Source organism: Podarcis melisellensis, assembly GCF_964234715.1.
Source record: "Podarcis melisellensis genome assembly, chromosome: 7".
Taxonomy (NCBI): Eukaryota; Metazoa; Chordata; class Lepidosauria; order Squamata; family Lacertidae; genus Podarcis; species Podarcis melisellensis.
In genome coordinates, this window is record NC_138539.1 from 638,581 (window position 1) to 661,714 (window position 23,134).

General features: G+C 57.8%; 1 protein-coding gene across 1 annotated transcript; it reads right to left on the reverse strand.

Annotated features, from left to right (window-relative positions):
* Window positions 1-1,781: 1,781 nt before the first annotated feature.
* On the reverse strand, window positions 1,782-22,753 carry OPLAH (5-oxoprolinase, ATP-hydrolysing). The gene is made up of 26 exons (XM_081919592.1): window positions 22,457-22,753; window positions 21,469-21,660; window positions 19,772-19,880; window positions 19,499-19,622; window positions 17,516-17,711; window positions 17,130-17,295; window positions 16,164-16,302; window positions 15,543-15,610; window positions 15,193-15,446; window positions 13,103-13,215; window positions 12,818-12,988; window positions 12,499-12,636; window positions 12,237-12,375; window positions 10,937-11,049; window positions 10,621-10,772; window positions 9,942-10,102; window positions 8,164-8,265; window positions 7,717-7,891; window positions 7,424-7,608; window positions 5,848-5,994; window positions 4,905-5,039; window positions 4,401-4,550; window positions 3,735-3,892; window positions 3,174-3,334; window positions 2,828-2,925; window positions 1,782-2,667 (listed from the first exon to the last, which is right to left on the reverse strand). Exons 1-26 carry the CDS (start codon window positions 22,622-22,624, stop codon window positions 2,512-2,514), a joined length of 3,870 nt encoding a protein of 1,289 aa, XP_081775718.1. The 5' UTR covers window positions 22,625-22,753; the 3' UTR covers window positions 1,782-2,511.
* Window positions 22,754-23,134: the final 381 nt, after the last annotated feature.

Genomic DNA, 23,134 nt, shown 5'->3' on the forward strand with positions numbered 1-23,134 from the left:
CAGAGCGTCTCTGCAAATGTAGTAAACAGGAACCAGATACTTTGGAGCGTATTTTCTTTACTTGTGATTTTGGCATTTATGCCAGAAGACAATTATTAGAGGCCTTGCAACTCAATAGGCTGATTTCTATGCCACCAACGGTTCAGGACCTGCTTTCGGACAGGAATGATCAAATTACTTTCATAGTGGCTGAATTTTTGAGTGCTGTCCATGTAGAAAGACTGGGTCATTATAAAGAAAATTAGTGGTTCTTAATTGATCGGGGATTCGGTAGTGCAGTATTGTATTATTTATGCAAATTGATTTTCTCTGGAGTTAAAGATCTGACTGGGACAAATCTTGTTTTGTTGAGCTCGTATTTTGCACAATTTGTATATGGTGTCTGTCTGATAATGTGTGGTTTGCTAGGCCTAATAAAGGATTATACTATATTAACTGCCCAGGAGGGGCAAGGGGCAGCTCCACTAGAGGGAGGGTCTCTCTAGCAGGACACACACCCCCCAGACAGACAGCAAATCTTCCACACAGAGTATGCGCAACACAAGCAGCTCTGAGAGGAGAGGTCAAGGTGAATCTCTACACACACACACACCCCCCCCCTTGAGTTTTCCCTATGAGGGAGCAATCCAGCAGCTGCTCTCGGTGGAGCTTCAGTTCCAGCCGGGACCCAAAAACCCTCAAAAAGTGAGTGACAAAGGCAGGTAGCTCCCTCCCCCGCTGGTTCCCTGGGTGCAACAGTGCAGAGTGTGCACTTGGATGTGCAAGAAATCATGCAAGGGCCACAACTGGCACCCACATGAAGCAAACACCCCCCCATTTCTGTTCAAAAAGGTGATGCTCTAAGGGTGCTCTTTTGTCAGGAGGTTGGGGGTCAGCTGGGGTGATGCAGAGCCCCTTCCAATTCTTGGGGTCCTGTATCCAGGGAGGGTTAGAATGATAGAGAGGTTGCTGTACTAGTCAGGCATTGTGAGAGCGTGGCCGTACCTGCCCAGGTGTCCTCATCAGCCTCACAAAAGGATGTTGGGATGCAAGAGCTTCCACTAAGTGAGGGGGTCCTCCAGGCTAAAGGGGGGGCTTTTCCTCCCCTGCCTCCCCCCTGCTAGGCAGGAAAACAAGAGCCAGAGAGAGAGAGAGAGCGCTGAGATGAGCTGGAAGCTGGAGACCCTGAGCTCTGTTTGCTCTGTGCTGGATCCAAAGCTGTGACTAATGGAGGCGCAAGATCCATTGGGGGGTTAGTGCTGGGAGCCCCTCTGTCACCGGGCTCAGGCTGTGTAGATGAGTAAATAAACCGTATGTCTGTGGGCCTCTGATGATCTTCGTTCCCAAGAAGCTGAGTCCTTTGTAAGCAGCTGGAACCCCTGGCATCTCTCATCGCTTGGGGTGGTGTGCAACCGGATTATCCGATACAACCAGCTTCTTCTTGCAGGAGTCTGGCCACCAGGATCTTGTGGGCTTCGCAGAGAGAGCTGTTTGGGGCAGAAGGGGCCAAGACCCTCCTCTGGCGCTGCTTCCATGCCGGGCCTGAGGCCGGAAGGCAGGCCAGCTCCAGGCCATTCGGGTGTGTTGTGGCTCCTTTTTTCGGGAAGAGCAATGCTAGCCCTGACCTTCTCCCCTCCTTCCAAGGATCAAACCCCCGGGAGACCCGGGCCCCCGTCTGGGTCAAGAGCAGGAACGAAAGACCCTCCCAGTACAACATGTGGGAGGGGGACAAGGATCCTTCTGCAGCACCCCCTCAACCCAACACCTGCTCTGCCCCAGCTGCAAAAACGACACAAACGGGGGAACTTGCTGGCTGCAGCTTTATTCAGCCCACAGACTTGGAAGCAAAGCTCGGAATAATCCCAGCCGAGAAACCCTCCTTCCCAGGGGAGATCCGAGGGGCTCCAACTGCAGGGCCAGGGCCCCTGCCCACTCTGCCCGAGGCCTTGGGGGGTTTTGGTGGTGGGGGGGGGGTTGAGAGAGGAGCCCGGCTTGGCACCAGGCAGAGAGTGGAGGGTCTCCAAGAAGCCTAGAGGGGAGGGCATATAAAGGCCTTGGCCAGGGAGGTACTGCTGGGACCCCCAGACAAAGTGGGGCTGGCCCTCCTGGTGCTGGGCGGGGAGGCTGGAGGAGGAAAGGCCAAGCAGTGAGCAAGCCCAGCTCGGCCAGAAAACCCCCAGGAGAGAGGAAGAGAGGAATTTGTGGGGGCAACTGCAGGGTTCTTCCCCCTTCATCCCAGCTTACATTGCCCAGCGGCAAACCTCAGGCCTTGCTGCCCCCTGCTGGGAAGAAGGGGAGTGGCATTGCAGCTCTTCTCCCCACACAAGAGGAGTGGGGGGGCCCCCTGGAGCGCATGGCATGGCTGACCTAGGCTCATTCAGTTCAGTGGGTCTACCCTGAGCAGGACGAGCGCTGATTACCGCTTGCATGCAACATCTGCTCCCCACGGAGGGAGCCTTTCAACTCCCACTCTTGTCCCACGGCTGACAGAGACTGCCCCCCTGCAGACCCCCTGGTGAGGAGGGGGCCCCATCACGCTCTCTCCTGGGCCAGGCGGTAGTCATAGAGGCTCCCTCGCTCCAGGAAGGGCCGGCCTCTGGGGGGGGCTGCCTGCCCTTTGGGGGGTCCCGGGGGCGCGGCAGGTGGTCCGAAGCCCCCTCCGCCCGGGGTCTGCAGGCAGAAGACGTCCTGAAGGGAAGGAGAAGGGAGAGGTTTGGGGTGGGGCAGAGGAGGAACTCCGTGCTGGGGGGAAGGTCCCCTTGGGGGGCAGGCAGGCGAGGAAACCGAGATGGGTCTGGGGGTCCAGAGCCAGGAGCAGGGGGAGGGGGTGCGCGGACCGGATCCTTACCCCAGGCCCCACTTTCACAGACGTCTTGCCGCCCAGGTTGATGGTGTGGCCGTCCTGTCGAATCAGCAGGTTGAGGCCTGGAAAGCCAGACTCACCCCCTGGAATCAGTGGGGTGGGGGGATAAAGTCATTACAGCGGGGGGGGGGGAGTCCCCAAGAGCCAAACTGAGAGGGCAGGGAGAGTTGGGGGGGTAATGGTGCCTCTGTTCTCTGCCCATGACACAACCCTCTCCCCAGATTCAGGAAAGGCTCACCGTACCCACAAAGTACCCTTCTCTGCCCCCCACCCACAAAGGAACCCGGGCAGAAGGTGGGGGGCGAGCGTTGGGAGCCGGGAGCCCCCTCACCTTGCAGGCCGTAGGGGCGGAAGGCCCGCCTCTCGCTCAGCACCGACAGCACCATCTCCTCCCGGAACTGCAGTTCCCGACGCACCCCGTCCCCACCTCGGAAGCGCCCGGCGCCCCCGGTGCCCGGGGCCAGCTCAAAGCACCTCAGGACCACCGGATACCTTGTGGGGGGAGGAAAAGCGGTGGGGGTCATTCAGGACATGCCACAAAATCTCCCCCCTAAAAAAAAGGGCGAGGGGCTGCAGAGATGGGGGCTGAGAGGGACCCTATAAGGGTTTCGAACTATAACTTCCACAGCTCACAGGAACTGACGCCCCAGACTTATGGAGGGTCTTGGTTGGTGGCACGCAGGGCTCTCCCTGTGGGGCTGGGTCTTTGCTGTGGCTCTTGCCTTGCAGGGGTCGGACTAGAGAACCCTTGGGGCCCCTTCCACACTGCCCAGCCCCAGCCCCTCCCAGGGGGCTCAGCTAGATGCCCGGGAAAGGAGATGGAGCCCCCTGTCCCCCCTTCTCCTCCCCCCAGAGCCCCTGGAGGCCCCCCACCCTCCCAGAAAGCACCCACCGCTTCTCCAAGATCTCGGGGTCCGTGATGCGGGTGTTGGTCATGTGGCTGTGCACCCCACTGCGGCCGTGCCAGTGGGGCCCTGCCCCACACCCGCCAGCCACCGTCTCGTAGTAGCCGATGCGCTCGTTGCCAAAGGTGACGTTGTTCATGCAGCCCTGGGGAGAGGGAGGGGCCGTGAGGAAGACGCCCCCCCCCAGCCCCCGAGGGGCCAAGGCCCCCGCCAGCCCCCAACCACCTCCCTCCCCATCTAGACTCTTCCCAGGGGATGGTGGGAAACGGGAGCCACGCTTGGCCTCCCCCTCCCCACCCACATCAGCCGGGGGGGGGAGGCTCTGGGGAGCAGGCAGGGCAAGGACCCCCCCCTTTATGAGGGGAAGGGAAGGTTGTGGAGTAAAGAAAGTGGGACTTTTCCCATGATCGAGGATCGCAGAGCCAGAGACAAGCATGGGGGATAATTGTGATATGGAATTATAAAAACATCGATGAGAGATGAGAGGCAGGACTGTGGTGCAGAAATGCTTTGGAATTCAGGTCGTGGGAAGTCACAAAATTAAGATTATAATTTGGAAGACAATTGGATTTATTTTTTTTAGTTGAGAGCCCCCACCTTGCCCTCTTAGGACCACCCCGGCTCGGCCCACCCTCACCTGTCCCTCCTCTCACCTGAGAAGCTGCACAGGCCTCAAAGGCCCGGAAGATGACGTCGACCACCCTCTGGGAGGTCAGGACGTTGCCCCCGACCACGGCTGCGTCTGGGGAGGGGTCCAGCAGGGAGCCTTTGGGGATGAGGATCTGCACGGGCACCAGGCAACCCTGCGGGGAGGGAGGGAGGGATGCCAAGGACCAGCCTGACCAAGAGGGCAAACCCCAAGGAGACGGGGGCACACTATGGGGGCCCAAGTCAGGGATGGACTCCAACTCCCAGCAGCCAGCAGGGCCAGTGGGAGGTAGGGGAAGCTCCTCACCCTGCCCTTTGGCTCCAGTCCAGCACTCTGACCACTACGCCGCACTGCCTCCCCCCAAGGGGCTCTGGATCCCCGTCTTTTGAGTGCGGCCATCTCTCTCCTGGGGCTGGAAGGCTCCTCTGAGGGCAGGGCTCCTCCCCACTCCTTTCCGCGGAGGGGAGGCAGTACCCCCCCAGGGGCCGCTCTCCTCCCCCCGCCCTACCTGGTTGAGGGGGATCTCCTGGCCCACCATGCAGCGCAGGCAGTAGATGAGGGCCGAGAGGGTGATGGCTCGAGGGGCGTTGCAGTTGCCGTAGACCTCGTGGCCGGAGCCCCGGAAGTCAAAGACAGCCGTGCCCTGCAGGGGGAGAAGAGAGGAGGGTGGGGGAGGAAAGGGGGAGAGGCAGGGGTCCCGGTCCCCCGCCCCACTGCACTTGTGGGAGGGAGTTCCACAGATGAACTCTGTGCTACACAAAGGACATTCTCTTCTCTGTCCTGAATTTCCCAAGTCATCTCCCCTGATTGCCCACAAGTCTGAGCGTTACGAGAGAGTGAGAAAAGCTTGTTGGGATACTGCCGGGGATACGGGGGCATCAGACAGGCCCCCAGCTGACTCCAGCCATCAGCCGGCAGCCAGGCGATCACTGGTCTCCCTTGGAACAGCATCAAACAGTGACACGAGCCTCAGATACGTTTAGAGACCCATGCATGCTCTATCAGCAGAGTGAATAAATCTTCTCACAGCAGAAGTGGTGGACAGAGAAATGTATAAGCATATTTACAGCATTTATTCAGCATAGTTCAGGGACAAAGGAAAAAACACGTCTGTTTCCCTTTGTGTCCAGCAAACAGCAAAAGCAATATACAAACGGAAGTTCCCAGCAAGCCTGTGCTGGAAGTAAACAGTCATGCCTGTTCCCTTTTTAAGGTGGAACGGAACTATATCCTAACAAAGCTTTCCTCTCCCCATCATTTGACAAACCATTCCCCTGCCTGCTATTGCTCCCCTTCTCTCGAAACTCCAAGGTCCCAAAGGCTGCCGCCTTTCTTCCATCCATCCCCTGCTTGATCCTTCTGGCTGCCCTTCCCATAGCCTTTTCCAGCTCCCCCATCTCCTTCTGGAGGTGAGGAGACACTGGATCCCCCCCGGAGCCACCTGCGCTCACCTGCTGGGGATCCACTGTCACCTTCAGGCGAATGGGGGAGCCATCGTCCAGGAAGTCCTCCGCCTCCACCTGCAGGGGGCGCCCCGGCTCCCCCTGGCGGGCGGCAAAGTCCTTCAGCATGTCCTGCACAGCCACTTCTGCGTTGGCCTGGAGGGGGGGCACAAAGGACAGCAGAGACTTGGGGGGGCCCTGCAGGTCTCTCTCCCCCTGCCCACTTGCCCACCCGAGTCCAGCAGGCTCCTCCGCCTACCACGCTCTCCAACCTGCGCCCACGTCGGAACTGGGGAGGCGTTTGGGTGTTTTGTGACAACCGTCCAGTGGCATCTGTAACATTGCTCTGGCTTTCCATTTTATACTGAGGGCTGCTCTGGAAAGGTTTGGGTTGAAATGTGTGGAATTATATACACATATAGCCCCATGGATTAAGGAAGGCCTTGAAGGTGTTATTGCACACTTCTAATAGGATTCCAAGGTGGGAGTTTGGGATGCAGACCAACATGCCAGGGTGTCGGGATTCACAGAATGCTGTGTGAGATGGCAAGTCTGCAGGCTTGAGTCTGCAAGCTGATGCAACCGGCCTGCAATACTTTCTATGGAAGTGCCGGGTCAGAAAGACTTGCAGTAATGTGCTGTCAGTTGATTGGCTGTCATCGGTTTAAAAGGAAACCTGTCCAGCAGAAAGTGGTGGTGTAAAAGAGTGTGGTCAGAGAGAGAGAGAGAGAGAGAGAGAGAGAGATCTTCCTATTTGCCTATTTGCCTTAGGGCCCTGCGGGACTTGACATCTTTCCACAGGGCCTGCAAGACTGAGCTGTTCCGCCAGGGCTTTGGCCAGGGCACAGCCTGACCCCCTCTCTCCTTTGGCAATCCTCACAGAACTCTAGCCCAATGGTTGCCATGAATTTGATTTGAACTGATTTTAGAATGAATTGATTTTAGACTGCTGTATTACTTTACTGTTGTTAGCCGCTCTGAGCCCGGCTTCAGCTGGGGAGGGCAGGATATAAATAAATTATTATTATTATTATTATTATTATTATTATTATTATTACTATTATTATTATTATTATTACTATTATTATGCAGCCAGGTACTCTGTTCGACTGTATGAACTGCTTGTGTATTATAGCCTGTGGATTATTGTATATATTTGTACATACCATATACAGCTCACAATAAATATACTGCACTGCAGAACCTGGGACCCTGAGCTAAAGCGCCGCAGAGAATTCGTGACAGAGGACCATGTTTTGGGGGCAGAGACAGAGCCTGGCTGGCCCAGGGCGGCAGCAGCTGCTGCTTCCAGCCCTGGATCCGCAAAGGAAAAGGATGGTTCCATCCCTCCGGTGTACAATAATAGCCACGTACGGAAACACACTGCAAAATCTCGGAAGGAGGTTGTTCAGCCATCCCTCAGGGATTCTTTAGTCGCAATTGCTGCCTTGCAGAGGGTTGGCTGGATGACCCTCGGGGTCCCTCCCAGCAATGACCAGAGGCTGTCCACTCCTAAAAGCCTCTCTCATTTTCAAGGGCTGATTTAGAGCCCCCCCCCGGCCCCCCTTGCGGTCTTCCTGCTCACCTGGATGTGAGCCATGTAGGCCTGCACCACTTCTAAGCCGTACTGACCAATCAGCTCGTTCACCAGCTGGATCCCCTTCTGATTGGCTGCCACCTGAGCGCGAAGGTCAGAGAGGTTGTCCTGCAGGTTGCGTGTGCCGCTGCTGCCGGGGAGGCGGGCGGGAGCCATCAGGGCCTCCGTGACGGCTGCGGGGGGAGCAGGGGAGGCACGTGAGCCCCCCAGCAAGGTCAAAGGCCACTGGTGGGCAGAGAGACCCCTTGATTCTCTCCCTCCTTGGCTCAGCCCCCACATACCCTCCTCCTGGAAGACGCCGTCCTTGACCAGCTTGAAGGAAATGAAGACGGCCCCCTCCTCCTGGAGGGAGCGGGAGTGGGGGGGCATGGAGCCCGGCGTGATCCCCCCAATGTCCGCATGGTGCCCCCGGCTGGCCACAAAGAAGACCGGCCTGGCCTCTCCTGGCCAGAAGACCTGTGAGGGGGCAGAAGAAGGGAGCAGGCTTGGTCCACGGAGAGCGGGCATGGGGCAGGGCCATGGGGCAGGGATGGCAGGAGCCACAGGGCCATGGGGGGAGATCCTGGCACTGCCACCCCCCAGCTCCAAGGATACTGGGCATCCAACCCTCCCCAGTCCTCAAGGGGCCCAAGCCACACACCCGGGCACGGCTATCGGTCTGCCAGGACAGAGATGCCAGGCCAGGCTGCGCCCCTGGGACCTCTGCCCACCAGGAGACCCCAACTCACAGGGGTGATGACGGTCAGGTCCGGCAGGTGGCTGCCCCCCGCGCAAGGGTGGTTGCTGAGGAGAACGTCCCCCTCATGGAGGTCGGAGCCCAGGTTCCGGATCTGGAAGGGCAGCAGGAAAGAGAAAGGGCAGGGGGAGCGAAGCCCCTCGAGTGAGGAGGGGTCCCAGGGGCTCCCCAGGGCCAAAAGGGGCAGTTCCTCCGGCCCCCAAGTCCTGAAGTCCCAAGACGGCTGAGCTGGAGGAGGGAGCTCTGGTGCCAGCAGAGTCCAGCTGCTCCATCCAGGCAGTGTGGCCTAGTGGTCAGGGTGCTGGGCTAGGGACTGGGTTCAAATCCCCAGCCGACCGTCATGGCCGTGGGGAACCAGCGGCTCTACATTGAGCTCCTTGGAGGAAAGGAGGGATTCAAAGGGGATAAAGAATAAGAGAGAGAACCAGGAGACTGTATGTTTGGAACGAAGGGGGGTGGGTGGAGGAAAAACCCTTTTTCCTCTTTGCACGATGTGATAATAATAACCCTCCACCCCAGAAAGAAACAAGATCGTCGCGTTTTTACTAATCATAAGCAGGATTTTAAGAACTGTGCGGGGATAGATTACAACAGGAGAGAAGATTGGTGAACGGTGAGAAAGTGGAAAATTTTTATGACGCAGTTAAAAAATGGCGTCTCGCCAAGACAGGCTTGCCGGAGAAAGAAGGACAGGGGGGAGGAGAATCAGGATTGTTCGAAAGAGAAGGAATGTTGGAACGCAAGTTTGACCTGACAGAGCCCCCTGATCTATTTGATTTATTTGGCTAGCCTGGAAAAAATAAAGGGCAGACCGAAGATTAACTTTGTTTATGGAAGCGTTGAACAGAGGCTGTCCCGGAGTGATATTGCTTTTGAAGAGTACAAAACCCACACAGAGACGCCAGTTTTCAGTCTGCTTGTGAGAATCACCAGAGATCGCAAAGAAAGGAATATATGATAACAACAAGATGAGAAAGAAAGTAATAAAGGACTATCCGGATTGAACTGGATCGAACTGACTAATTAATGCAGTAAAATGAGTGATGTCTGGACTTATCCGGAATTTTGGACTCGTGCGGAGCTTGATGTATGGGTACCCTCAAAAAAAAATTAAAATTTGGCTGTATAATTTGGAACTAATGTGATCTGAATAATGTGATGTGATTGGCCTGTTAATAAAAAATTACATTTTTTTTTAAAAAAAAGAATAAGAGAGAAAAGGCCACTTTCCATTTTTCCATTTTTGGGAGTCCCAGCAAAGGAAGACTGAAATATGCAGAAACGGCTAAACTCACCGGAAGAATAAGAAATCAAGATAACAAACATTTTATAAAAGAATGGAAATGGTTTATTGAATATTTACAAATAAATTATGAACAGATAAAAACAATGGCAGGATTATTGTAAAAACCTGCATCTATATAAGAGTATATATATAAAGAAAATTAATATATGAGCAAGTTAAGTTAATTTGGATATTCAGAAGATGTTAAAAATAAATCTAAGGAACTGCAGAAAGAGGGGGAAGGAAGCCAAGTTTTAAAATGTCAAAATGAATGTAAAATAAGTGAAATGTAGATATCTGAAAAGTATAATTATTTTATACATGCGGCCCAAAGCCCATGGCAACTCAAGACCATATCTGAAAATACATATAGGGTTCTGGATAGAAAGGGGGGAGCCAGGCGCCTTGGCCCCCTCCCTGGCTTGGGTGCAGCTTCGCAGAGTCACCTTGTGGAAGTCTGGGGGGGGCGGTGGGGGGAGGCCTACCTGAAACTGCACCGTCTCCTGCATGGCGCCCAGGTGGACCGGGATGTGGGGCGCGTTGGAGACCAGCCCCCCATCGGGGCCAAAGAGGGCGCAGGAGAAATCCAGCCTCTCCTTGATGTTGGTGGAGATGGATGTGCGCTGCAGGATGCGTCCCATCTGCTCTGTTTGGGGGGGGGGAGAGGGTCAGGGTTTTTAATATTCTGTCGGGAGCCACAAAGAGCGGCTGGGGAAACCCAGCCAGATGGGCGGGGTATAATAATAATAATAATAATAATAATAATAATAATAATAATAATAATTTATTTATACCCCACCCATCTGGCTGAGTTTCCCCAGCCACTCTGGGTGGCTCCCAACAGAATATTAAAAACATGATAAAACATCAGACATTAAAAACTTCCCTAAACAGGGCTGCCTTCAGATGTCTTCTACAAGTCAGATAGTTCTTTATTTCCTTGACATCTGGTGGGAGGGCGTTCCACAGGGTGGGTGCCACCACCGAGAAGGCCCTCTGCCTGGTTCCCCGTAACCTCACTTCTTGCAATGAGGGAACCGCCAATTATTATTATTATTATTTATTATTATTTGAGTATTATTATGATTCCCCCCCCCCCGCCAGGGATCTCCTCCAAGGACACACTCTCCTAGCCCCCCGGGGCAGAGCACACCCCTCACTCACCTGCAATGCTCATGAAGCGATGGGAGAAGATGGAGAGCTGGATGGGGTCTATTTGGGGGCCGACGGGGCGCTCCGTCCCGGACCCCACAGTGATGCAGATGTCTCCGAGTCGGGTCACGGAGGCCGTGCAGGCGGGCTCCACGAGGATGGTGCTGGGCGGGGGGCACAGAGGTTGCAGCGCGGCTCCTTCTTCCCCGACCCCCCTCCCCTCCCGCCTCTCTGCCCTCCTTGGAAGCAGCCCCCACCCTGGGTGCCCCACAGCCAGGGCCAAAGGCTCATGGACTCATCGCAGGGCAGAGATGAAGCCCCCCCTCACCTGTTCTTGTCAATGATGATGCTGGGACCAGGGATGGAGTGGCCCCAGGTGAGCTCCTCCAGCAGGTAGACGCTGGTGTCCAGGTAGCCGCCCTCAAAATAGCAGCGGGACACCTGGGGGGGCAGACAGTGGGGCTGGATGGTTAGTACTAAGGACTGTTGGTTTAACTGTTGTAGTTGAGCTTCCTGCATTGCAGGGGGTCCGCTCCAACTGTGCAATTCTACCATTCTAATTTATTGCCCCCCCCCCCCGTCCACCCGGAGTCCCAGGATCAGCTGCACCACCAAAAGCAACTTTCAGCCTTGGAAATGAGGAGTAAGGAAGCCTAGGAATTTAAGCTGCTTTCCCGAAGCAAAGAGCAGTGCGGCAGAAAACATTCCTTCTCTATTTCTGACCCACCCAGAGAGGAAGGACAGAACCAGCAGAGTCCAACACAAAAGCCCCTAGCTGTTGGCAGCTGGGTCTGGGGGGGGACCAGGCCCCCTCCCAAAGGCCCAACACAGGCTCTGGGGGTCCCTGCCTGCTCCCCCAGGCTGGCCTGTTGTATTTGCAAACAGTTGGATCCAGCCGTACCTGGGCTCCCAAACGCCTTGGGAGTCAAATGTTCAGGCTCCCAAACGATCGGAAACCGGAAGTGATTGTTCCAGTTTCCGAATGTTTTTGGGAAGCCGAACATCCGCTGCGGACACCGCTATTATTTACGGCACACCTGCGCAATCAGGAACCAGTCGGAAGCTGCACCGGGGTTTCCTAACTTTTGGGAAGTCAGACTTCCGGAATCGATTATGTTCGACTTCTGAGGTACGTCTATATTGCAAAAAGGTCACCCACGTCTCCAGGACCCAATCCTGCCAGAGAAACGGCGCCTTGCGCTCCCCACCTTCCTGCCCCACAGCTCTGCGATGGTCCACCGGGATATATATTGTATCAGGAACTGCGTGACCTTGAAAATAAAAGTGTCCCCTTCTGACGAAAGAGAGCATTTGAAAGTGGGAGGGGTTAATTGGGCTCTTCTCAGACTGCAGGTTCCAAAAACACCTGAGCACCCAGCAGTCGGGAGAGTCCAGCTCCCTCCCCCAAGTCGGGGGCCCCTGGGATGCTTTGAACTCCAGCTCCCATCAGCCCCTGGGCCAGCTGGGACTGCCAGGAGGGGAGGAGCCAGAGCGCAGAGTTAAACTGCGGAACTCCCTCCCACAGGGATGGCTTTCAAAGAGGATAGCCCAAATGCATGGAGCAGGAGGGGGCTCTCAAGGGCAACCAGCCGGAGGGGGCAGGAGAAGAGGGGCAGGGGGGTCCTCACCCTTTCCCGGCGGGGGGGCTGCTCACTGGCCGGCACCGGCTCTTCCTGGCCCACCCCGGAGCTGGCCGTGCCCCTCACGCGCACGTCGTCCACCAGGACGGCTCGGCCGGGGATGGTGAAGCCAAACTCCTGCTGGTACCTGGGGGGGCCAAGCGCAGGCTCAGGGGGGCGACTGCAAAGCATCTCCCGGCCCCCGCTGCAGAAAAGGGGCAGCCGGGCGCTTCTGAGCCGTGGTGCCAGGCGGGAAGGGGAGCCCACTGACCTGGTGGCAAAGGCAGCGCCAAAGTCCCCACTGCGGCAAGATTGGGCGGTGGCCGGGTAGCCCTTGGCGGAGCACATGAGGGCGCAGTCCGTGCGCTCGTAGCGAAGGTGCAGGAAGGGCTCCGTGCTGATCTGGGATCTGGGGAAGGCCGAGGGGAGGGCAGTGAGCAAGCAGCTAGGGGCTGTTTTGCCCAGCTCCTCCCAAATGTAACACCAGCCCCCCTTTCTCACTCTGCCTTCCCCAGACAGAGGGCAGGGTTGCCCACAGCAACCTGCAGGGCCTTCTCCCCCCTGTCCTGCCCTGCAGGGGTGGCGCTCACCTGGCGAAGCCCTGGGCCTCCAGAGCCTGCACACACTTGGCCTCCAGGGCGGCGACTGTCTCATCCAGCTGGGCGTAAGCCTCGGGGCCGTAGGCCAGGGAGCAGGGCTGCTGCGTCTCATGAACCACGTCTGCCAGAGCCAGGCCAAAGGCGGACAGGATCCCGCTGTGCCTGCCGGGAGGAGGAAGGGAGCGAGTGAGCGGGGGGGGATTCCTCTTCCAGGTCAAGCGAGGGGTCCTGAGGCCAGAGACCCCCCTCCCCTCCCTCCCTGCCCTGGGCACCTACTTGTGGATAAAGACCTTGCTCATGCCCAAGGCCCGGGCGATGGCACAGGCATGCTGCCCGCCAGCTCCCCCAAAGCAGGCCAGGATGTGGCGGGACGTGTCGTGGCCCCGAGCCTGGAAGGACAGAGTGGCCGTTGGAGCCCAGAGAGAGAGAGAGAGAGAGAGAGAGAGAGAGAGAGAGAGAGAGAGCAGGCACTCTCCCCCCACCCCACCTCCCACAGGGGGGGCAGGGAAAGGGTCCCCAGGCAGCAGGATTTGGGAAAGGGAAGCTCTGACCCCCTTCTTCAAATATCTCAAGGGCCGTCCCATGGAAGGTGCTGTTAGTTTCTGTTTGCCACTGTGCAGCTGCTTAGAGTCACAAGACTCTGTTTACATTCCAGAGACATTCCAGGTTGTTGGAAGTCTCACAGGAGACGGATGTGACGTTACTGGTTTCCTGTTCCTTTGTTTTCCAGTTGCTCTCTGCTCTCACAGAGAGAGGATGATTTCTTTTCTGTCTGCATAGCTAGAAAATAAAGCATAGTGATGTAGCCATAAATCTCATCACTTCCGCGTGCTGCTTTGATTCTCTGCTGAATGGGAATGTGCCTGGAGCCTCATCAAAGGCTCAGGACGTTAATCACGTCGGAGGGCGATTCCGGAATATGAGCTTTATCAGCTCTGCCAAGCGCAGGTTCCGACAGGTGCAGCAATCTACTGGAGGGTAGGACTCGAACCCATGCCTTCGAGTGACAAGGAAGGAAATTCCGGCTAAATGTCAGGGAGAGATTTCTGGAGGCAGTAAGAGCAGTTTGACGGAGGAAAGGACTCATTTGGACGGTGCTGGGCTCCTCCTTCGTTGGAGGTTTTAAAGCGGAAACCAAATCAGATTCTTTCGCTGCAATTCCTGCATTGCGGGGCTAGATGAGCCTGGGTGTCCCTTCCAACTCCACAGTTCTGTGACTCTATGAAGCTGCTGCTGTTTGTGTGTAGGACTGCTCCCCCCCCAACAGCCTGGCCCCACGGCTCACCCCCTCCCTCCTCCCTCAGAGCCCCCCAGGCTGGGGGGAATCCTTTGGAGCGCCTTAAAACAGCCCAGAAGTTGCAGCCCCAGAGAGCAGTGGCTCAGAGGCGCCTCCCCAGCCAACCCCCTGGGACACCCAGAGTCATCTAGTCCAACCCCCTGCAATGAAGTGCTCAACATGGGGCTCAAACCACCCAGTCTACTGCCCTTAGTGACACAAGACCCCCATAAAAGTGCGAGGTCCAAAATTGTGCACCAAAAACTCCTCTTCTGCGGACTCCACCCACATCAGCTTCTCATGACGGGCTTCATTAAAGCAAAAAGGCTAATTGGACAGCGTCTGGCCATTATAAAGAAACTCTGTCCTTCTTTCCCCCCCCCCCTTCTCAGTTTGATTCCCTGGCACCGTATTTGTATAAATTAACTATCCCAAAATACAGATGTGCCTTCTTCACACTGGCCAGACTGGATGTGATGCCCTCTGCCGTACTGGAGGGCAGAGACCAAAAGATTCCAACTGAGAAACGATTCTGCCCCTGTGGAGATGGCAATCTGGAAGCAGGGGCTCATGCTCTCCTGTCCTGCCCCCTTTATAAAGATCTGAGGAATGAGATCACCACCCCACTCTTACCTACCCTCCCAGGCTGCCCATCTGAGGCCACATTGTTCTTTCTTTTATCACATCAAAAGGATCAGGCAACAGCAAAGGTTGCTAGGTTCATCGAGGGTGCAATGAGATTAAGGGCCACTAAATGAACAATAATCTTGGCCATTTGATTGCCCTTTTCACCCATTGTTGTCTTTTTAATTGTATATATTACTTGTTTTATGTTGCTATGGCCGTTGGCTAGTGCAAATAAAGTTTGTCTATCTTTGTGATCCCTAGAAGCAAGCCAAGGCTGCTGCCCCGATCCGCAAGTGGCCTGCCCTCCCGCCTTCCCACCTGGCAGCTGCCCCCCAGCCTCTGGGGCCCCTCTGCTCCCTCTGCGGCCCCTTCAGGGGCTCCCAGGGCAAGTCAGGAGAAAGCCCCTCTTTCCCCTGGTGCAGAGGAGGGGTCTCTGCCCCGGGAGCCTTGGCGCAGCCCCCACCTGTGTCAGGGCGCGGATGGGTCTGCACATGGCCTCGTTGGCCACGCGGATGAAGCCCATGGCCACCTCCTCCACGCTGAGCGGGGGGCTGGCCCCACGGAAGGCGTTGACCCTGGCGGCCAGCTCCTCAAAGGCCTGCAGGGTGGCCTCCGGCGAGAGGGGGAGGTTCTCCGTGGGTCCAAAGATGTGGGGGAAGTAGCTGGGCAGGAGGCGGCCCAGGCACAGGTTGGCGTCCGTCACCGTCAGGGGACCTCCTGGGGGCACAGAGGGAGAGGCGCAGTCAGGCACCCACTGCCAGCACCCTGTCTCCCGCCCCCCCCGCCACCCCCTGCCCCACACGGCCGCCTCACCCTTCCGGTAGCAAGCGGGGCCAGGATGCGCCCCAGCAGACTCGGGGCCAACAACAAAGAGCCCAGATCTGGAGGGGAGGAAAAAGAGAGAGGAGATTAACTGACCACTGTGGCAAATGGGGGGGGACGACAAGGAGCTGCCAGGCCAGAGGAGAAGAGTCCGCTGGATCAGGCCAAAGGGGTCCATCCAGTCCAGCAGCCCAAGGGGAAACCTGCAAGCAGAATTGGAGCCAAGAGCACCCCTCTTCTCCTGTGGAGGCCGCGCAGAGCCCTCCTGGCTAGGAGCTATCTGTGGCCCCCTCCTCTTCCACGAAATTGTCCAATCCTCTTTCATCCCGCTTGGTGGCCCTCCTGTGGCAGGGAGTTCCACAGTTAAACTCGGGGCCCTGAACTCAAGGCAGGGAGAGCGGGAGAGAAAGCCCGGCAGCAGGAACAAGTGAGGTAGGGCGTGGGCCCCAAGGAAGTGGCCCTCAAAGGAGGCAGGGGGCTGTGGGGTCACCAGGACGCCCACCCCATCAAAGGAAGACGGTGTGGAGGCAACTGGATAGGCAGGGTCCCAGCAGCAGCCAGAAGAGGGAGCAGCACCCCACAGATCCCGGGGTGGGGGGCCGTGAGCCCGACCTGAAGAAGAGCCGCGAGCCCCCTCCAGCCGCCACGGTGTTGATGTCCAGCTGCGGGGCCTGGATGCTGACCCCGGCCGTCGTGGCCTCAAAGACGTGCTCGTACTCCCCAGCGTAGCGGCTCACGTCGGTGGAGGTGCCTGGGAGAGAGACCCCGGGTGAGGGACCCGCCAGAACAGCCCCACACTCTTTCTTATTTTATTTATTTACTGAATTTATATACCACCCTGGGACACGGGTGGCGCTGTGGGTCAAACCACAGAGCCTAGGACTTGCCGATCACAAGGTTGGCGGTTCGAATCCCCGTGACAGGGTGAGCTCCCATTGCTCGGTCCCTGCTCCTGCCAACCTAGCAGTTCAAAAGCACGTCAAAGTGCAAGTAGATATATAGGTGGGAAGGTAAACGGTGTTTCCATGCACTGCTCTGGTTCGCCAGAAGCAGCTTAGTCATGCTGGCCGGAAGCTGTACGCCGGCTCCCTTGGCCAATAAAGCAAGATGAGCACCGCAACCCCAGAGTCGGCCACGACTGGACCTAATGGTTAAGGGTTCCCTTTACCTTTACTATATACCACACTATACCAGGAGGTCTCAGGTCTCATAGAAAAGACCGCAATACAGTGGACACTCAGGTTGTGAATACGATCCGTGTGGGATGCAGGTCCGTAACCCGCAGCGGCACGTCTTTCCATGCACGGGTTGCGATTTGGCGCTTCTGCGCATGCCCAAAGCGTAACTTAGCACTTCTGCGCATGCGCGACCGCAGAAACCCAGAAGTAACCCCTTCCAATACTTCTGGGTTTCGGCAGTCCGCAACCCAAAAAAACGCAACCTGAAGCGGCTGCAACCCGAGGTCTGACTGTATATAAAGTCAAAATGAAAACAATAACCCAATAATGCTCCCCCCCAAAAGAGCCACGTTTCAAAAGGGTGCCGGATGTCCTCTCCACGCCCCGTGGTCCCTCTTACCTCCCATGTCAAAGCCAATGACGGGCTGTCCATCTTCCCGGCGGTAAGTGGTGACGGCATAGCCCACGACGCCCCCTGCTGGGCCAGAGAGGATGGCGCGAGAGCCGCTGAAGGCCTCCATGGGGGTCAGGCCCCCGTCAGAGCGCATGAACATGACCGGGACGCCCTGCGGAGAGAGGCCAGGGGGCAGGGTAGGCCAAGCTGAGGGGGAGGGTCCCATCTGGCGGTGCCCTAAGGGTGCCCCCCAGTGCAGTGCCCCCAAGGAGACTGGGTGCAAAACAGACCACCCCTCTCCGTTTTCCAGAGAGAGAGAGGGAGGGAGGGAGCCTGCCAGAGGCGGGACTCGAACCCAGCTCTCCTCGGACAAGTCCTCCCCCATTTCCCACCTGGAGCTGCTGAGCGAAGCCGTCTCGGAAGCTGCTCAGGTAGCGGTGGATGCAGGGGGTGAGGTAGGCGTCTGCGCAGGCCGTGTAGCCCCGGGGCACTGCCCGCACCATGGGCATCACCTGGGAGGAGAGGGAGACCTGCTGGAAGCCCAGCTCCTTCGCCAGGCGCCCCACCTGACGCTCGTGCTCCGGCCACCTGCGGGGGGAGGAGATGCTCAGCGCTGCTCACCCTCTGCTCACCCTGGGCGCCAACACGGGACTTGACATCTTTCCGCAGGGCCTGCAAGACGGAGCTGTTCCGCCTGGCCTTTGGTTGGGGTTCAGTCTGACCCTTATGTTTCCCTCCCCTTAGGGTTTTGATCTATGGCCTACTTTTAAAATGAGGCTGCATTTTAAATTGCGCTTTAACCTGTATTTTAAATTGGGTTTTTTCCTATTATGTTTGTACTGTAATTTTACTGGTGTTAGCAGCCCTGAGCCTGACTTTGGCCGGGTGTAAATAAATTATTTGTTGTTGTTGTTGTTATTTGTTCTGGAGCAGCCCCTGCTTTTCTTCTGAAGCTGCCTCACTGTCTTGGCCGCCGCTTCCTCGGGGGCTCTGGTCTGGATCAGGCCAAAGGGAGCCCATCCAGCCCAGCCTCCTCCTCTCCCGGTGGCCAGCCAGATGCCCCACAGGGAGACCAGCAAGCAGGATCGGGGCCCAAGAGCAGCTCTCGACTCCTTGGTTTCCAGCAACTGGAATTCGGAAGCCCGCCGGCCTCAGACCAGGGGGCAGAGCCTCCCCATCCCGGCTGGGCGCTCTGCAAGGCCTCCGCCTTCTCCTCCATGAATCGGGCCCATCCTCCTCTCATCCCTCCTGCAGGACCAAGTTCCAGAGTCGGACTCTGCGCTGCGTGAAGACGGGCTTTCTTCCTCTGCCCTCAATCTTCCCACATTCAGCTTTTCCGCTGTTTGCCAATGTAAGCACAGCTCAGCACATGACTCCTAATCTCAGGGCTATTGGTCCGAGCCCCTCGTAAAAGATTCCTGCCTTGCAAGGGATTTGGTGATCCTTGGGATCCCTTCCAGCTCTGCAGTTCCACGACTGCGCTTCCTTCACTTCCTTTTCCGCTGAGGCTGCCTAGCTGGCTTGCCTGCCGGTTTCTGCTGCCAAAGAACGGGATGTGGGTTGCGAATAAAGGCTCTGGAGAGGAACTAGGCTGTGTCCAGGGCAGCTGTCTGCCAGCTCCACCTGGTACACAGGATGAGACCCTACCTGCCTGCGCACTATGTCGCCAGAGTGGTGCATGCTCTAGTTATCTCCCGCTTGGACTACTACAATGCGCTCCACGTGGGGCTACCTTTGAAGATGACTCGGAAACTACAACTAATCCAGAACACAGCAGCTAGACTGGGGACTGGGAGTGGCTGCTGAGACCATATAACACCGGTTCTGGAAGACCTACATTGGCTCCCAGTACATTTCCGAGCACAATTCAAAGTGTTAGTGCTGACCTTTAAAGCCCTAAATAGCCTTGTTCCAGTAGATCTGAAGGAGTGTCTCCACCCCTATTGTTCAGCCCAGAAGCTGAGGTCCAGCGCCAAGGGCCTTCTGGGGATTCCCTCACTGTGAGAAGTGAGGTTACAGGGAACCAGGCCTTCTTGGTGGTGGCGCCCTCCCTGTGGAACGCCCTCCCACCAGATGTCAAAGAGAACAACAACTGCCAGACTTTTAGAAGACATCTGAAGGCAGCCCTCTTCAGGGAAGCTTTTAATGTCTGATGTTTTATTCTGTTTTCAATCTGTTGGGAGCTGCCCTGAGTGGCTGGGGAAACCCAGCCAGATGGGTGGGGTATAAATAATAAAATTATGATCATATTATTATAGGTTGCCCCCAGGCTCAGGCGAGCAACAGCGCACTGCCCTCCCCTCCATGCCTGGGGGCAGCCCCACACCCTCAACCCACAGCGCAAGACTTCCTCCCACCTCAGGAGCAGAACTCACATGTAGGAATGCAGAAGGACCACTGCCAGGCTGCGGATGCCCTGGGCCAACAACCCCTCCAGCTGCCCTCGCAGGGCATCCAGGTCCAAGGGCCGGTGTACCACCAGGGACTCCCCTGTCAAACCTGGGGGGGGGGGAGGAAGAGAACTGCCAGGTGAACCCCCGTCTGGGAGACCCTCCCTGCATCATCCTCACACAGCCGCCCCGGAGCCAGCGCCAGCCCTCCAGGGCAGATGGAGGCAGCAGAGCCCCTGCCTGGGGAGGAGCTCCCACCTGTGACTTTGGGGGCAGAGCCGTAGAGCTGGCATCCCTCGCGATGGAGGACCAGGCGCTCGTCCACCTCCAGCACGGCCTCATACAGCAGATCTGGCATGGAGACGGCCTGGGGAGAAGGAGGGGGTGGCAGGGGGGGTCACAGGCAGATCACTGTATGTTTCCCAGCACAATTCAAAGTGCTGGCGCTGACCTTGAAAGCCCTAAACGGCCTCAAAGGCCCAGTGTACCTGAAGGAACATCTCCACCCCCATCGTCCTGCCCAGACACTGAGGTCCAGCTCCGAGGGCCTTCTGGCGGTTCCCTCCCTGCGAGAAGTGAGTTTACAGGGAACCAGGCAGAGGGCCTTCTCAGTAGTGGTGCCCAACATCAGATGTCAAGAAGATAAACAACTACCAGACTTTTAGAAGACATCTGAAGTCAGCCCTGTTTAGGGAAGCTTTTAATGTTTAATAGACTATTGTATTTTAATATTCTGTTGGAAGCCGCCCAGAGTGGCTGGGGAAACCCATCCAGATAGGTGGGGAATAAATATATTATTATTATTATTATTATTATTATTATTATTATTATTATTATTATCATCATCCTCATCATCAGGGGATGGACATCCTCACTCGCAGGCCGGGAGAGGGATCTGCACCCCTTTCACAGAACCACAGAAATGCAGATTCGGAAGGGGTCCCGTGGGTCATCTAGTCCAACCCCCCTGCAACCCTGGCATCACAACCACTGGCTCCTCCTCCATCTGCTGCGGGGGGGACTCCGCCATCATAAACGTGTTGGGTTTGGTGCCGCAAACGGCCGCCGCCGCTCCCTGCAACATGTTCCTGTGTGTGTAACCAAAATGCCAAGCACAGCTCAGCCTCCTCCGTGGAGCCACATTGGGTGGTGCTTGCAGGAGGCCCCGCTCCCCAGGGACAGCTGCCAGGTGGGCAAGGCAGCCCCCCACGCGCAGAATGGCCTCGGGAATTAAAAGCAAAACCTTGAACTTGGCTCAGGAGCAAATCAGCAGCCAGAGCAGATCTCTGAGCAGAGCTTTCATGCGCTGGCATCGTCGTCAGCAACCAAGCTGAGAGCATAGGAAACTGTGCCAGGCTGCTGGTCCATCTAGTTCAGTGTTGCCTACTCTGGCTGGCGGCCCCTCTCCAGAGGCACAAGAAGAATTTAGGGCATTTGAGGGCAAGCCCAGCCATGAAAAATGTGCTGCTCCACCGAGTTTCTTCGCAGATCTTGCCGGCAGGGGAGGGAGGGCCCAGACCAGAGTGAGCAGCAGTGATTGGGGTGGCAGGAAGGGAGGGAGATGCTCAAGGCACCCAGGGGTGGGGGCACCAGCACATGGCAGCCGTCGCTGCTCCCCCCCCCCAGCCTGCCAGGAAAGCACCTTCTGCAGCCTCCATGGAAACCAGGAGTGAAGCCCCCCCCCTTCCCAGTTGGCTGGCTGCCCAGTCGGCTCTGCCGAGGGACCTCTAAGCTGTTCCCACATGCCCCTCCATGCCCAGCCAGCAGGAACGCTCCAGCGCTGCCAGCCAATCCCGAGAGTGGCACAGCACCCGCCCACCCCTCCAGGCTGCCCAGGAAGGTGGCACCGGCTGGCACAGGCTGGAGTCCAGACCGCTGCCTCTTGAGGACAGAAGGGGACAGCTGAGCCCCCTCTCCTGTTGGACAGAGGAAGGAGGGGGAGTCCTGGCACTGACCAGGTCAAAGATGTGCGGCCGCGCCTGGTTGCCAATGTGTAGCAGGTCCCTGAAGCCTTTGGTGATGAGCAGTGCCAGGCGCTCCCCCTTGCGCTCCAGAAGGGCGTTGGTGGCCACCGTGGTGCCCATGCGGATCCACTCGATGCGCGAGGTGTCCAGGGGCTGGTCTTTGGGGAAGGGGACGCCGCATTCCTGGGGGGAGCAAAGCGTCCGTCACGGCCTGCCAGGCTGAAGACACACACAGGACAAGAGGACAGGAAAAGCTCCTGCACAGCCCTTGCGCATAATGATTTGGAAGGTGCTCCTGTCATATTTTGGACTAAGGTCCTAAGGGACACTCCTGTTCTGCGAAGCAAAGAACCAGCCCCCTCTAGCCCCCCAGGACCATAGCAGCCAGGAGAGGACACCCACCTGTCCACCAGGGCCCTGCTGTCCAGACCCATGGCTCCGACTCCCCACACAGGAAATGCACACCTGGGACACCAATGCCTTACACTGACTGGCAGCAGGTGGCTCTCCAGGGGGCCTGGCAAGGGACCCTCCCAGCCCCACCAGACCGAACAGGGGACATGCATGTGGCCCCCTCTTCTCCAGCTCCATCCAAGGGCTGCCTTAAAGCCCCTCTTTAAGACCCCCGTCCAGCTGCTGAGATGGTCTTCAGGGGCTTCCTCCGGGTGCCCTCAGGTGGGCAGGGAGCAGGGCCTTTTCTGGGATGGCACCCCAACTGCTGGAAGAGCTGCTGGGCGTCCTGGTCGCCCTCTGGGAAGCCCCTCCCCTTTGCCTGGGGCTGGGGGGCTTCAACTAGCCTCACACTAGGGCTGGGGGAGCTCTCCAGGCAGAAGGGCTTGCAAGAGCTCCTGCTTCCTCCGGGGGAATCCTTTCCTGCTGCTGCTGCCGCCGCCGCTTTCTTGGCAGAGGCAACCCGAAGGCGCGTCCTTGCAGGCGCCCCAAGGGCTTTCCCGGCCCTTCGCCTCCGCGGCCGCCTCACCTCCTCCAGGACGCGCCGGATGCCCTCGGTGGGCGCGTCGCGGTAGTTGGCCGGGTCCTCGGAGAGCAGCTTCAGCACGCGCGCCTTCCCTCCGGGGCAGCGGGCGAAGACGTCGGTGAAGGTGCCGCCGCGGTCGATGGCGAACTGGAACTTGCCGGGCGCAGCCATGGCCCGACGGAGCCCCCGCCGGACGGGCGGCGGGGAGAAGGGGCGCCGACGGGGCTCAAAGGGACGGCCGAGGGAGGGGGGCAGAAACCCCGGGGTCCCCGCAGCCCGGCCTTAGCGCCTCACGGGGTCCCCGGCAGAGTCCAGAGCGGGAGGAGATTCGGCCGGCAGCGGACTGGCTCGACGGCGCGCTCCTGGCCGAGACCTCCGCTCGGGAAGCTCCTCCTGCCGCGGGAGGGGCCGGCTCGGCGCCCCGCCTGACTTGGGTTCGCGCAGGGCAGGGCAGGGGGCGCTGGCGAGGCAAGGAGGGGGCGCCTCACCCCCAGTCGAACAGCCGTGCAACTGCCGTCCCGGGACGCGGGCTCGTGGGAATCGCGGCCCCTCCTCGCCTGGGAGACCCCCGTCCCCGCTCCCTCCGGCGAACCCGAGCGGGACCAGGAGGCTCAGGCGCCCCTTCAATGCTCCCCCCCGACGGGCCGAGAGAGTTGATGCCCTGAAAGGCGGTTCGTGCCC

Bases quoted from the DNA above. Each gene is read 5' to 3' on its own strand.
- OPLAH (XM_081919592.1), bottom strand. From the start codon at position 22,624: ATGGCTGCGCCCGGCAAGTTCCAGTTCGCCATCGACCGCGGCGGCACC. The intron at 10,103-10,620 runs GTGAGTGAGGGG...CCCCCCAAACAG, and splicing joins TCGCTTCATGAGCATTGCAG to AGCAGATGGGACGCATCCTG. The intron at 2,926-3,173 runs GTGAGGGGGCTC...CACTGATTCCAG, and splicing joins CCGCCCCTACGGCCTGCAAG to GGGGTGAGTCTGGCTTTCCA.